The following is a 15682-nucleotide window of genomic DNA, read 5'->3' as shown; positions in this document are numbered from 1 at the left end:
TTCCCATTTAAAATCTGGATAATACAGGACCGATAAAGTTTCTCCTATCTTTTGTTTTTTCTTTATTCACAATAAACCATTTTCCTTATGTATTATGCTGAACCAGCTGACTGCACAGTTACATACGCTTATTTCTGTATCTAACAAATTAAGTAATCCTACAAATAATGAAACTAACACATTATTCTTTTAATATCTCTTACAGGGTGATAGAGGAGGATGATCAGAGGTAAATGTCTTAACTTGTTTGTTTCTAAGACTGCTCTATTTATGTTTGTTAGAAAACTTTATGAATATTTTTCATATATTGGAAAGATTTAAAGGGTCAGAAAAAATCCAAATGTTTGTTATACAAGTAAGTAGGTGATCTTAGCTCTAAAACATTTGACTTGTAGTTCATTTTAAGTACTGTATGCCTCTCCAAGCATGTTTTTATTCTTTGCAAATCTATTAATTAGGATAGTTCTGTCCCACTTTCTGATTGGCTGGACAAAGTCTGTGTCAGTTTTTATTAAAAGGATATGATACCCAAATGTTGAATTGCTTGAAAGTGATACAGTATATCTATAAAAAGCTGAGTAGAAAATATCACATGAACATCTCTATGTAAAAAAGAAGATATTTCTTCTGTTAAGTGTGATCAGTCCACGGGTCATCATTACTTCTGGGATATTAACTCCTCCCCAACAGGAAGTGCAAGAGGATTCACCCAGCAGAGCTGCATATAGCTCCTCCCCTCTATGTCACTCCCAGTCATTCTCTTGCACCCAACGACTAGATAGGAGGTGTGAGAGGACTATGGTGATTATACTTAGTTTTATATCTTCAATCAAAAGTTTGTTATTTTAAAATAGCACCGGAGTGTGTTATTACCTCTCTGGCAGAGTTTGAAGAAGAATCTACCAGAGTTTTTGCTATGATTTTAGCCGGAGTAGTTAAGATCATATTGCTGTTTCTCGGCCATCTGAGGAGAGGTAAACTTCAGATCAGGGGACAGCGGGCAGATGAATCTGCATAGAGGTATGTAGCAGCTTTTATTTTCTGACAATGGAATTGATGAGAAAATCCTGCCATACCGATATAATGTCATGTATGTATACTTTACACTTCAGTATTCTGGGGAATGGTACTTCACTAGAATTACACTGTAAGAAGTACATAAAACTGTTTATTAACTAGAAATTATGTTTAACGTTTTTGCTGGAATGTAAAATCGTTTTCATTTGCTGAGGTACTGAGTGAATAAATGTTTGGGCACCATTTTTCCACTTGGCAGTTGCTTAATCTTTTTCTGTCAGTTTCTGTTCTCTCTCACTGCTGTGTGTGAGGGGGAGGGGCCGTTTTTTGGCGCTTTTTCTATGCATCAGTTATTTCAGTCAGCAGCTCATTGTATTTCCTGCATGATCCGGTTCATCTCTACAGAACTCAGGGGTCTTTAAACTTATTTTGAGGGAGGTAATTTCTCTCAGCAGAGCTGTGAGAATTATAGTTGACTGTGATAAAAAACGTTTATTCTGTAATTGTTTCCTGCTTTCAGAATTTGTTATCTTTGCTATTGGGATTAAACCTTTGCTAAAGTTGTGTTGTTTACAAGGATTGAGGCTATAACTGTTTCAATTTATTAATTTTCAACTGTCATAGATTTTCTGTGCTTCTTAAAGGCACAGTACGTCTTTAATATTATTCTAATTGAATTGTATTCCAAGTTGCAAGTTTATTTGCTAGTGTGTTAAACATGTCTGATTCAGAGGAAGATACCTGTGTCATTTGTTGCAATGCCAAAGTGGAGCCCAATAGAAATTTATGTACTAACTGTATTGATGCTACTTTAAATAAAAGTCAATCTGTACAAATTGAACAAATTTCACCAAACAACGAGGGGAGAGTTATGCCGACTAACTCGCCTCACGTGCCAGTACCTGCATCTCCCGCTCGGGAGGTGCGTGATATTGTAGCGCCGAGTACATCTGGCCGGCCATTACAAATCACATTACAGGATATGGCTTCTGTTATGACTGAAGTTTTGGCTAAATTACCAGAACTAAGAGGTAAGCGTGATCACTCTGGGGTGAGAACAGAGTGCGCTGATAATATTAGGGCCATGTCAGACACTGCGTCACAGGTTGCAGAACATGAGGACGGAGAACTTCATTCTGTGGGTGACGGTTCTGATCCAAACAGACTGGATTCAGATATTTCAAATTTTAAATTTAAACTGGAAAACCTCCGTGTATTACTAGGGGAGGTGTTAGCGGCTCTGAATGATTGTAACACAGTTGCAATACCAGAGAAAATGTGTAGGTTGGATAAATATTTTGCGGTACCGACGAGTACTGACGTTTTTCCTATACCTAAGAGACTTACTGAAATTGTTACTAAGGAGTGGGATAGACCAGGTGTGCCATTCTCACCCCCTCCGATATTTAGAAAAATGTTTCCAATAGACGCCACCACACGGGACTTATGGCAAACGGTCCCTAAGGTGGAGGGAGCAGTTTCTACTTTAGCTAAGCGTACCACTATCCCGGTGGAGGATAGCTGTGCTTTTTCAGATCCAATGGATAAAAAATTAGAGGGTTACCTTAAGAAAATGTTTGTTCAACAAGGTTTTATATTGCAACCCCTTGCATGCATTGCGCCGATCACGGCTGCAGCGGCGTTCTGGATTGAGTCTCTGGAAGAGAACATTAGTTCAGCTACTCTGGACGACATTACGGACAGGCTTAGAGTCCTTAAACTAGCTAATTCATTCATTTCAGAGGCCGTAGTACATCTAACTAAACTTACGGCGAAGAATTCAGGATTCGCCATTCAGGCACGCAGGGCGCTGTGGCTAAAATCCTGGTCAGCTGATGTTACTTCTAAGTCTAAATTGCTTAATATACCTTTCAAAGGGCAGACCTTATTCGGGCCCGGGTTGAAAGAGATTATCGCTGACATTACAGGAGGTAAAGGCCATGCCCTGCCTCAGGACAAAGCTAAGACTAGACAGTCTAATTTTCGTTCCTTTCGTAATTTCAAAGCAGGAGCAGCATCAACTTCCTCTGCACCAAAACAGGAAGGAGCTGTTGCTCGCTACAGACAAGGCTGGAAACCTAACCAGTCCTGGAACAAGGGCAAGCAGACCAGGAAACCTGCTGCTGCCCCTAAAACAGCATGAATTGAGGGCCCCCGATCCGGGATCGGATCTAGTGGGGGGCAGACTTTCTCTCTTCGCCCAGGCTTGGGCAAGAGATGTCCAGGATCCCTGGGCACTAGAAATAATATCTCAGGGATACCTTCTGGACTTCAAATACTCTCCTCCAGGAGAGAGATTTCATCTGTCAAGGTTGTCAACAATCCAGACAAAGAAAGAAGCGTTTCTACGCTGCGTACAAGAGCTCTTGTTAATGGGAGTAATCCATCCAGTTCCACGATCGGAACAGGGACAGGGGTTTTACTCAAATCTGTTTGTGGTTCCCAAAAAAGAGGGAACTTTCAGACCAATCCTGGACTTAAAGATCCTAAACAAATTCCTAAGAGTTCCATCGTTCAAGATGGAGACTATTCGGACAATTTTACCTATGATCCAAGAGGGTCAGTACATGACCACTGTAGATTTAAAGGATGCTTACCTTCACATACCGATTCACAAAGATCATTACCGGTACCTAAGGTTTGCCTTCCTAGACAGGCATTACCAGTTTGTGGCTCTTCCATTCGGATTGGCTACAGCTCCAAGAATCTTCACAAAGGTTCTGGGTGCTCTTCTGGCGGTACTAAGACCGCGGGGAATCTCGGTAGCTCCATACCTAGACGACATTCTGATTCAAGCTTCAAGCTTTCAAACTGCCAAGTCTCATACAGAGTTAGTACTGGCATTTCTAAGGTCACATGGATGGAAGGTGAACGAAAAGAAAAGTTCACTCGTTCCACTCACAAGAGTTCCCTTCCTGGGGACTCTTATAGATTCTGTAAAAATGAAGATTTACCTGACAGAGGACAGGTTAACAAGACTTCAATGTGCTTGCCGCACCCTTCATTCCATTCAACACCCGTCAGTGGCTCAATGCATGGAGGTAATCGGCTTAATGGTAGCGGCAATGGACATAGTACCCTTTGCACGCCTACACCTCAGACCACTGCAACTGTGCATGCTAAGTCAGTGGAATGGGGATTACTCAGACTTATCCCCTTCTCTGAATCTGGATCAAGAGACCAGAAATTCTCTTCTTTGGTGGCTTTCTCGGCCACATCTGTCCAGGGGGATGCCATTCAGCAGACCAGACTGGACAATTGTAACAACAGACGCCAGCCTTCTAGGTTGGGGTGCCGTCTGGAATTCTCTGAAGGCTCAGGGACAATGGAGTCAGGAGGAGAGTCTCCTGCCAATAAACATTCTGGAATTGAGAGCAGTTCTCAATGCCCTCCTGGCTTGGCCCCAGTTGACAACGCGGGGTTTCATCAGGTTTCAGTCGGACAACATCACGACTGTAGCTTACATCAACCATCAGGGAGGGACAAGAAGCTCCCTAGCTATGATGGAAGTATCAAAGATAATTCGCTGGGCAGAGTCTCACTCTTGCCATCTGTCAGCAATCCACATCCCGGGAGTGGAGAACTGGGAGGCGGATTTCTTAAGTCGTCAGACTTTTCATCCGGGGGAGTGGGAACTTCATCCGGAGGTCTTTGCCCAAATACTTCGGCGTTGGGGCAAACCAGAGATAGATCTCATGGCGTCTCGACAGAACGCCAAGCTTCCTCGTTACGGGTCCAGATCCAGGGATCCAGAAGCAGTCCTGATAGATGCCCTGACAGCACCTTGGGACTTCAGGATGGCTTACGTGTTTCCACCCTTCCCGATGCTTCCTCGATTGATTGCCAGAATCAAACAAGAGAGAGCATCAGTGATTCTAATAGCACCTGCGTGGCCACGCAGGACTTGGTATGCAGATCTGGTGGACATGTCATCCTGTCCACCTTGGTCTCTACCTCTGAAACAGGACCTTCTGATACAGGGTCCCTTCAAACATCAAAGTCTAACTTCTCTGAAGCTGACTGCTTGGAAATTGAACGCTTGATTTTATCAAGACGTGGGTTTTCTGAGTCAGTTATTGATACCTTAATACAGGCTAGGAAACCTGTTACCAGAAAGATTTACCATAAGATATGGCGTAAATACCTATATTGGTGTGAATCCAAAGGTTACTCTTGGAGTAAGGTTAGGATTCCTAGGATATTGTCTTTTCTACAAGAAGGTTTAGAAAAGGGTTTATCTGCTAGTTCATTAAAGGGACAGATCTCAGCTCTGTCCATTCTGTTACACAAACGTCTGTCAGAAGTTCCTGACGTCCAGGCTTTTTGTCAGGCTTTGGCCAGGATTAAGCCTGTGTTTAAAACTGTTGCTCCACCATGGAGTTTAAACCTTGTTCTTAATGTTTTACAGGGCGTTCCGTTTGAACCCCTTCATTCCATTGATATAAAGTTGTTATCTTGGAAAGTTCTATTTTTAATGGCTATTTCCTCGGCTCGAAGAGTCTCTGAGTTATCAGCCTTACATTGTGATTCTCCTTATTTGATTTTTCATTCGGATAAGGTAGTTCTGCGTACTAAACCTGGGTTCTTACCTAAGGTAGTTACTAACAGGAATATCAATCAAGAGATTGTTGTTCCTTCTTTATGCCCAAATCCTTCTTCGAAGAAGGAACGTCTACTGCACAACCTGGATGTAGTCCGTGCTCTAAAATTTTACTTACAGGCAACTAAGGAATTTCGACAAACGTCTTCTCTGTTTGTCGTTTACTCTGGGCAGAGGAGAGGTCAAAAAGCTTCTGCTACCTCTCTTTCTTTTTGGCTTCGTAGCATAATTCGTTTAGCTTATGAGACTGCTGGACAGCAGCCTCCCGAAAGGATTACAGCTCATTCTACTAGAGCTGTGGCTTCTACTTGGGCCTTTAAGAATGAGGCCTCTGTTGAACAGATTTGCAAGGCTGCAACTTGGTCTTCGCTTCATACTTTTTCCAAATTTTACAAATTTGACACTTTTGCTTCATCGGAGGCTATTTTTGGGAGAAAGGTTCTTCAGGCAGTGGTTCCTTCTGTATAAAGAGCCTGCCTATCCCTCCCGTCATCCGTGTACTTTTGCTTTGGTATTGGTATCCCAGAAGTAATGATGACCCGTGGACTGATCACACTTAACAGAAGAAAACATAATTTATGCTTACCTGATAAATTCCTTTCTTCTGTAGTGTGATCAGTCCACGGCCCGCCCTGTTTTAAGGCAGGTAAATATTTTTTAATTTATACTCCAGTCACCACTTCACCCTTGGCTTTTCCTTTCTCGTTGGTCCTTGGTCGAATGACTGGGAGTGACATAGAGGGGAGGAGCTATATGCAGCTCTGCTGGGTGAATCCTCTTGCACTTCCTGTTGGGGAGGAGTTAATATCCCAGAAGTAATGATGACCCGTGGACTGATCACACTACAGAAGAAAGGAATTTATCAGGTAAGCATAAATTATGTTTTTACCTCAAATTTTCCTCAGTAGCCTCATCCCACTGTAAAGGGACTTGTCCTGGGACTTGTATGGGAGAATTCATCTCACATGTTCAGGCAAAGCCACTTGATTTGTTTCCTCAGTTTAAGGAAGTTTACTATAAAATATTGCAAGATTTTGGTGAAGTCCTATGAGATCACATTAAAGCAAAATGTGAACTCAGCACTCATGAAACTGATTGGCTGCTGGGGTTTTTCCCATGCAACAACAGTAAAAAGTGTAGTTCTGGCACACAATACACTTACTCTGTATGAGCTGAATCAATTTTGAGGTAAAATATCTTTAAAAAAAAAAATATATATATATATATATATTTATCACACATACTAGTGTTAAAGCCCCCTCTAAAATGTCCCCTCCAAGATCCTTTCCCTAGCTTTTATTCCCCCCGTCCACTCGATTATCCCCCCTCCTACCTACTTCTCCCTCCTCCCACTCTTAGCACACATTTTTTTCTGTAGTGTAGAGGTCCCACCTGTTCCCGCCCCCTCCAGCAAATAGCCGCCCACCTGCTTCCCTCCTAACCCTCTCATGCCACCAATGATCAGCACCACTGATGCCCGATGCAGAGAGGGACACAGAGTGCTTCGGTACCTCTATAAGACTATTTCTGCACTGCCCCACTCGTGTGGCATGCAGAAATAGCGCAATCTCGCAACTTTTAGCGAGATTGCGTCAGAGGTCCTTAAGGGCATAACGGCCAGCGTCATCTCTACTGCGCATCTGTGCTGGTCATTAAGGGGTTAAGACCAGGTATGTATGTATTTTTTATAAGATCAACTTTTTACAGTTCTGCTGCATCACAAGTGATTTAGCATATGAGTAACATATCCTGTTAAAACGAAGGGATTATGGATCAGTGAATAGATAGTACTGCAATATAAATTCAATCTATTTAAACTTCATGAATATTTATTACTTAAAGTGAAGGTCAATTTTCACCAATGAGTGCCCGGTTTTTAAAAATACTTTTAAAAACAGGGGCACTTTCATTGATGAAAATTAACATAGCACTGTATTTGAAGAAATACTTACCTTTTACTTCTGCAAAGCCGGATCGACGATCCCCCTCCTTCTTCTTCCTGCTGTAGACCACAGCAATGACGAAACTGGCTTCCTCCAATCACAGCCAGGCATCACGAGCTGGACGCTCTGGGGTGCAAGCCATTATTGGAGGAAGCCGGTTTTCGTCATTTCTGACGTCACTACAGAGGAACTGAGGCTGAGATCGGCGATCCGGTTTTGCAGAAGTAAAAGGTACGTATTTCTTAAAATCCAGTGCAATGTTAATTTTCATCAATGAAAGTGCCCCTGTTTTTAAAAGTATTTTTAAAAACCGGGCACTCATTGATGAAAATTGACCTTCACTTTAAAGTACAAAATATGCAATTTTAAAATACTTCAATTTACTTTCTTCTATAAGGTACGACGAGTCCACGGATTCATCCTTTACTTGTGGGATATTATCCTCCTGCTAACAGGAAGTGGCAAAGAGCACCACAGCAGAGCTGTCTATATAGCTCCTCCCTTAGCTCCACCCCAAGTCATTCTCTTTGCCTACTTTAAGTACTAGGAAGGGTAAAGTGAAAGAGGTGATAAAATATTAGTTTTTAATTTCTTCAACCCCATGTGAGTAAGGATAAGCAGTAATCCTAAGAGCTATAGACAGGCATTACTAAGCTTGCATAAGGGGTTAATTTAAAAATGGTTGACACTGAGTTTTGAATGTTTGTGAGCAAACGCTTTATGAACTGGGAGTGCTGTTAAGGTTTGTGGGCAATAACGTTTTTGGGCAACTTTATTGAGGGTACACTTGGCTTATTTTTTGGGTCTCAGAACCCACATGGCTAGTTTAAAACCGCTCTGGTGCGGTTCTTTGAGGCTGTAGAGACATCGAGTGAGATGGGCTGGGCCTATTTTCCCGCCTCAGATGCGCAGTTGTTTTCACTCGGCAAACAGCAAGTTCCAACTCCTGAGGGCCCTTGTGAATGTTTTGGGCCAAATCTAAGCTTTAACCCCATATTTACTATCCCTGAGGGCAGGTAGGCGCCACAGGAGGGCTGTGGCAAGGTGCTGGGGGTGTTTTTTCCGGATTTAGGCCTCATTTCAATCCGGTTTGCACATTAAAGGGTTAAATTTCCTTGTGGGGCAAACTTAACTACATACATTGAGTCTGCATGCAAAAATTAGAAAAATGTGGTGCATTTTAAAGCAGTGTTGCAGAACGTGTATGCTTTTTTTCTCTTAAAGGCGCAGTACCGTTTTTTAAGATTGTTGTTTTTTTCACTAAATAAAGTGTTTTCATGCTTGTTTGTAGTCATTACTAGCTTGTTCAACATGTCTGACATTGAAAGTCATTGTTCAATATGTTTAGAAGCCATTTTGGAACCCCCACTTAAAATGTGTCCCTCATGCACTGAAAGGTCAATAAATAGCTACTAAAAGTATGTCGCAGGATGATTCTCAGTCAGAAGGGAATCAGGTTATGCCATCTAATTCTCCCCAAGTGTCACAACCAGTAACGCCCGCACAAGCGACGCCAAGTACTTCTAGTTCGTCTAATTCTTTCACCCTGCAAGATATGGCCGCAGTTATGAATACTACCCTCACAGAGGTTTTATCTAAGCTGCCTGGGTTGCAGGGGAAGCGCAGTAGGACTGGTGTGAGAGCAAATGCTGAGCCCTCTGATGCTTTATTAGCCATATCCGATGTACCCTCACAATGTTCTGAGTTGGGGGTGAGGGATTTCCTGTCTGAGGGAGAGATTTCTGATTCAGGAAAGATGTTCCCTCAGACAGACTCAGATATGACGGCTTTTAAATTTAAACTAGAACACCTCCGCTTATTGCTCAGGGATGATTGAGAACCTATTGTAGTTCCAGAGAAATTGTGTAAAATGGACATATTTCTAGAGGTTCCTGCCTACACTGATGTTTTTCCGGTCCCTAAGAGGATTTCGGACATTGTTACTAAGGAGTGGGATAGACCAGGTATTCAGTTCGCTCCCCCTCCTACTTTTAAGAAAATGTTTCCCATATCAGACACCATGCAGGACTCGTGGCAGATGGTCCCTAAGGTGGACGGAGCTATTTCTACCCTTGCTAAGCGTACAACCATACCTATTGAGGACAGTTGTGTTTTCAAAGATACTATGGATAAAAAATTAGAGGGTCTCCTAAAGAAAATAATTATACATCAGGGTTATCTTCTGCAACCTATAGCGTGCATTGTTCCTGTAACTACTACAGCTGCTTTTTGGTTCGAGGCTCTGGAGGAGGCTCTTCAGGTTGAGACCCCATTAGATGATATTCTAGATAGAATTAGGGCTCTCAAGCTAGCTAATTCTTTTATTACGGATGCCGCTTTTCAACTGGCTAAATTAGCTGCAAAGAATTCAGGTTTTGCCATTTTAGCGCGTAGAGCGTTATGACTTAAGTCCTGGTCTGCTGATATGTCATCAAAATCTAAGCTTTTAGCCATCCCTTTCAAGGGTAAGACCCTTTTCGGGCCTGAACTGAAAGAGATAATTTCAGACATCACTGGAGGGAAAGGCCATGCCCTTCCTCAGGATAAGACAAATAAGAGGAGAACCAAACAAAATAATTTTCGTTCCTTTCGAAACTTCAAAGGTGGTCCCTCTACCTCTTCCCCTGCTGCAAAGCATGAGGGGAATTTTGCTCAATCCAAGTCAGTCTGGAGACCTAACCAGATTTGGAACAAAGGTAAACAGGCCAAGAAGCCCGCTGCTGCCACCAAGACAGCATGAAGGGGTAGCCCACGATCCGGGACCGGATCTAGTAGGGGGCAGACTTTCTCTCTTTGCTCAGGCTTGGGCAAGAGACGTTCAGGACTCCTGGGCTTTCGAAATCATAACCCAGGGGTATCTTCTAGATTTCAAAGATTCTCCTCCAAGGGGGAGATTCCATCTTTCTCAATTGTCTGTGAACCAGACAAAAAGAGAGGCGTTCTTACGCTGTGTAGGAGACCTATATACCATGGGAGTGATCTGCCCAGTTCCAAAAACAGAACAGGGGCAGGAGTTCTACTCCAATCTGTTTGTGGTTCCCAAAAAAGAGGGAACCTTCAGACCGATTTTAGATCTGAAGATCCTAAACAAATTCCTCAGAGTCCCATCCTTCAAGATGGAGACCATTTGAACTATTTTACCAATGATCAAGGAGGGTCAATATATGACCACCGTGGACTTAAAGGATGCGTATCTACACTTCCCTATCCACAAAGATCATCACCAGTTCCTCAGGTTCGCCTTTCTGGACAAGCATTACCAGTTTGTGGCTCTTCCCTTCGGATTGGCCACAGCTCCCAGAATTTTCACAAAGGTGCTAGGTTCCCTTCTGGCGGTTCTAAGCCCGCGGGTATAGCAGTGGCGCCTTATCTGGACGATATCTTAATTCAGGCGTCGATTTACCAACTAGCCAAGTCTCACACGGACATCGTGTTGGCTTTTCTAAGATCTCACGGGTGGTAGGTGAACATAAAAAAAGAGTTCACTTATCCCCCTCACAAGAGTTCCATTCCTGGGAACTCTTTTAGATTCGGTGGACATGAACATTTTTCTGACGGAGGTCAGGAAATCAAAGATTTTAACCACCTGCCGAGCTCTTCATTTCATTCCAGCCGTCAGTGGCTCAGTGTATGGAGGTAATCGAACTAATGGTAGCGGCAAAGGACATAGTTCCGTTTGCTCGCTTGCATCTCAGACCACTGCAACTATGCAGGCTCAAACAGTTTTAATGGGGATTATGCAGATTTATCTCCTCAGATAAATCTAGATCAAGAGACCAGAGACTCTCTTCTTTGGTGGTTGTCACAGGATCATCTGTCCCAGGGAATGTGTTTCCGCAGGCCAGCATGGGTCATAGTGACGACGGACGCCAGCCTATTGGGCTGGGGTGCAGTCTGGAATTCCCTGAAAGCACAGGGTTTGTGGACCCAGGAGGAGGCTCTCCTCCCAATAAATATTCTAGAACTGAGAGCAATATTCAACGCGCTTCAGGCGTGGCCTCAGCTGGCTTCAGCCAGATTCATAAGATTCCAGTCGGACAATATCACAACTGTAGCATATATCATCAGGGGGGAACAAAGATTTCTCTAGCGATGTTAGAGGTTACCAAAATAATTCAATGGGCAGAGACTCACTCTTGCAATCTATATCCCAGGAGTGGAGAACTGGAAAGCGGATTTTCTAAGTCGTCAGACTTTTCATCCAGGGGAGTCGGAACTCCATCCGGAGGTGTTTGCACAATTGTTTCAGCAATGGGGCACACCAGAATTGGATCTGATGGCGTCTCGTCAGAACGCCAAACTTCCTTGTTACGGATCCAGGTCAAGGGATCCTCAGGCAGTACTGATAGATGCTCTAGCAGTACCCTGGTCGTTCAACCTGGCTTACGTGTTTCCACCATTTCCTCTCCTTCCTCGTTTGATTGCCAGAATCAAACAGGAGAGAGCTTCGATGATTTTGATAGCACCTGCGTGGCCACGCAGGACTTGGTATGCAGACCTGGTGGACATGTCATCTTTTCCACCATGGACTCTGCCACTGAGACAGGACCTTCTGATTCAAGGTCTATTCCAGCATCCAAATCTAGTTTCTCTGCGGCTGACGGCTTGGAGATTGAACGCTTGATTTTATCCAAGCGGGGCTTCTCTGAGTCGGTCATAGATACCTTGATTCAGGCTCGAAAGCCTGTCACTAGGAAAATTTATCATAAGATATGGCGTAAATGTCTTTATTGGTGCGAATCCAAAGGCTACTCATGGAGTAAGATCAGGAATCCTAGGATTTTGTCCTTTCTCCAAGAAGGATTGGAGAAGGGGCTATCAGCTAGTTCCTTAAAGGGACAGATATCTGCTTTATCAATGCTACTGCACAAACGTCTGGCAGTTGTTCCAGACTTACAGTCGTTCTGTCAGGCTTTAGTTAGAATCAAGCCTGTGTTTAAGCATGTTGCTCCGCCATGGAGTTTGAATTTAGTTCTTAAAGTTCTCCAAGGGGTTCCGTTTGAACCTATGCATTCCATAGATATTAAGCTTCTATCTTGGAAAGTTCTGTTTTTAGTTGCTATCTCTTCGGCTCGAAGAGTTTCTGAACTATCTGCATTGCAATGCGACTCGCCTTATCTTGTTTTCCATGCTGATAAGGTGGTTTTGCGTACCAAACCTGGATTCCTTCCTAAGGTTGTTACTAATAGGAATATCAATCGGGAAATTGTTGTTCCTTCTCTGTGTCCTAATCCTTCCTCTAAGAAGGAGCGTCTGTTGCACAACTTGGACGTGGTTCATGCTTTGAAGTTTTACTTGCAAGCAACCAAAGATTTCCGTCAAACATCTTCTTTGTTGTCTATTCTGGAAAACGTAGAGGTCAAAAAGCTAAGGCTACCTCTCTTTCTTTTTGGCTGAAAAGCAGCATCAGTTTGGCATTCGAGACTGCTGGACAGCAGCCTCCTGAAAGGATTCCAGCTCACTCTACTAGAGCGGTGGCTTCCACATGGGCTTTTAAAAATTATGCTTCTGTTGAACAGATTTGTAAGGCCGCGACTTGGTCTTCGCTTCATACCTTTTCCAAATTTTCCAAATTTTATACTTTTGCTTCTTCGGAGGCTATTTTTGGGAGAAAGGTTCTTCAAGCAGTGGTGCCTTCTGTTTAACCATCTATCTTGTCCCTCCCGTTCATCCGTGTCCTGTAGCTTTGGTATTGTATCCCACAAGTAAAGGATTAATCCGTGGACTCGTCGTACCTTATAGAAGAAAAGTAAATTTATGCTTACCTTATAAATTAATTTCTTCTATGGTACGACGAGTCTACGGCCCGCTCTGTGATTTTAAGACAGATTATATTTTTTGATTTTAAACTTCAGTCACCTCTGCACCTTGTAGTTTCTCCTTGTTCTTCCTGTACCTTCGGTTGAATGTTTGGGGGTGGAGCTAAGGGAGGAGCTATATAGACAGCTCTGCTGTGGTGCTCTTTGCCACTTCCTGTTAGCAGGAGGATAATATCCCACAAGTAAAGGATGAATCCGTGGACTCGTCGTACCATAGAAGAAATTCATTTATCAGGTAAGCATAAATTTACTTTTTATTATCAAATGTACTTCATTCTCTTGGTATCATTTGTTGAAAAGCATACCCAGGTATGCTCAGGGTCCGTAATTCACTACTAGTAGCTAGCTGGTGATTGTCTACTAACACACATCTGCCTCTTGCAAGCAATAGTATAATTATAAAATGCCTAAAACATTGGAACATTTTCCTTTTTGTACTTTTATGTCCTGTAGAGCAAGTATTCTAAAACTGTGCAGCATGTAGATCAATGGCCTTCATATATTTTTATACTTACAAAAACTGAGAAGCATTGTTGAATAAACAGTAACGTTTGCTACAAACCAGCCCTGCATATAAATGTTTTTGCTCTTTAGCTGCATTTTTGAACCTGAAGGTAATGCCTGCAGTTTAACAGACAGCACGGCAGAAGAACATGTACTCGCTCTAGTAGAACATGCTGCAGATGAAGCACGGGACAAGATAAACCGAATACTACCAAGCTGCAAGGTAAAAAAACGGGCTAATACCGTGTCATTGCGTCTTTCTCTCATTGTAACTCTCTTAATATCAGACACAAAACATAGGATGGACAACACTCATTAGCATGTATACAGCTAGATTAAAATAATACAATGAATAGTTAGTAAAGTTAATGAATAGTTAGTGCTGAGACTATCTTTAAAGTGAATGTCAAGTTGCTAATAGTGCCCCACGGCATTGGATAGACTTTTTAAAATTAACAAGGGTTTAATTCTTTTATATGTATATATTTTGCAGAATTTTCACCTGTTTACCGCTGCGACGATAAGCGCAGCTCTCCCGCCCGCCATATTGTCAAATTGATTGACAGATGGCGATTTGGAAAATAACTAATCCTTGTTTCCCCCCCCCAACCCTGGGTGTTCAGCTACTTTGCATTAATGTCACGGCCCGGGGGGAAACAAGGATTGGTTCTTTTACGAATCGTCATCTGTCAATCAATTTGACAAAATGGCAAACGGGAGAGCTGCACTTATTGTCGCAGCTGTAAATAGGTAAAAAATCTGCAAAATATATACATATAAAAGATTTCATGAATGAAACCCTTGTTAATTTTTAAAAGTCTATCCAATGCTGTGGGGCACTATTAGTAACTTGACATTCACTTTAAAGGGAGATTAAACTGCACAACTACAAAAGCATGGTTACTTCCATCTTGGAGATTAAATATTCCCACGCCCTGTGACAGAAGTGCTGCCCACTCGCTTGTTTTTTTTTTGGGGGGGGGGGGTTGAGATGCATTACTGGGCTCAGAAGCAGAGATGCACTACTAGGAGAATAGCTGGTGATTGGTGACTAAGCACATATGCCTCGTCATTGATATGTTCTTATTGTTGCTCTGGGACTGAATTAACTATGTGTTTAAATACATTGCAGAAGAATAAACCAACGGTTATTGCAAGTAACATTGCAATAATAAAAATTCTGTAACACATTAGTACCTACGTCCAACACAGAGGAGAATTCTGCGGTCCCCACTGTCTGCTTATTCAGAGGAGACTGCAGCTGGGGGCAAAAGGCATCTGTCCTTATATGGTATGGGAGCACGACCATATAAAGGCAGATTGTTTCTCAATGCAGAGTGACAATGTCCTCGGTGCTGGTGGGAGGGAGGTGAGTGGGCTGCCCAGCGGGGGAGGGAGGGTCAGGGTTCCCTACACTACAGAAAAATATAAGGGAGGGGGGATGAGACCCTACACTATGAAACAAAATAGGCTGGAGGGGCACCCTAGGCTACAGGAAAAAATTTTACAGAAAAATAATTAAAGCAAAATAAAGGGTAATTTGTTACTGGGGGAAAAGAGCAGTTTGGGAAAAGACAGGGGGTGTGAGGGTAATCCCTACGCTACAGCAAATATTACTCTTAAAAGCTAACTGATTAACCCCTTTGCTGTCTGGAATTTCAGAAGCGTTATGCACAGCTGCAATTAGCGGCCTTCAAATTTCCAATAAACTATTTCAACGCCATGTATGTCTATTGTTTCTGAACAAAGGGAACCCCAGAGACGCTTTTACAACCATTTGTTTTATTCCCGGAGTAGTT

At 42.7% G+C, this 15682-nt stretch overlaps 1 protein-coding gene across 7 annotated transcripts in view; it reads left to right on the top strand.

Moving 5' to 3' along the window:
• The window catches only part of BRD9 (bromodomain containing 9), an 88621-nt gene that overhangs the window by 27306 nt on the left and 45633 nt on the right, over nucleotides 1-15682 (top strand). For all 7 annotated transcript variants that reach the window (XM_053714350.1, XM_053714354.1, XM_053714353.1 and 4 more), the window contains exons 8-9: nucleotides 206-229; nucleotides 13974-14106. In XM_053714350.1, the coding sequence (XP_053570325.1) occupies nucleotides 206-229; nucleotides 13974-14106 (157 nt within the window). The remainder of the gene's footprint in view (nucleotides 1-205; nucleotides 230-13973; nucleotides 14107-15682) is intronic.

The sequence above is a fragment of the Bombina bombina genome, chromosome 5 (genome assembly GCF_027579735.1).
Source record: "Bombina bombina isolate aBomBom1 chromosome 5, aBomBom1.pri, whole genome shotgun sequence".
NCBI classification, from domain to species: Eukaryota; Metazoa; Chordata; class Amphibia; order Anura; family Bombinatoridae; genus Bombina; species Bombina bombina.
This window is presented reverse-complemented; position numbering and strand designations above follow the sequence as displayed.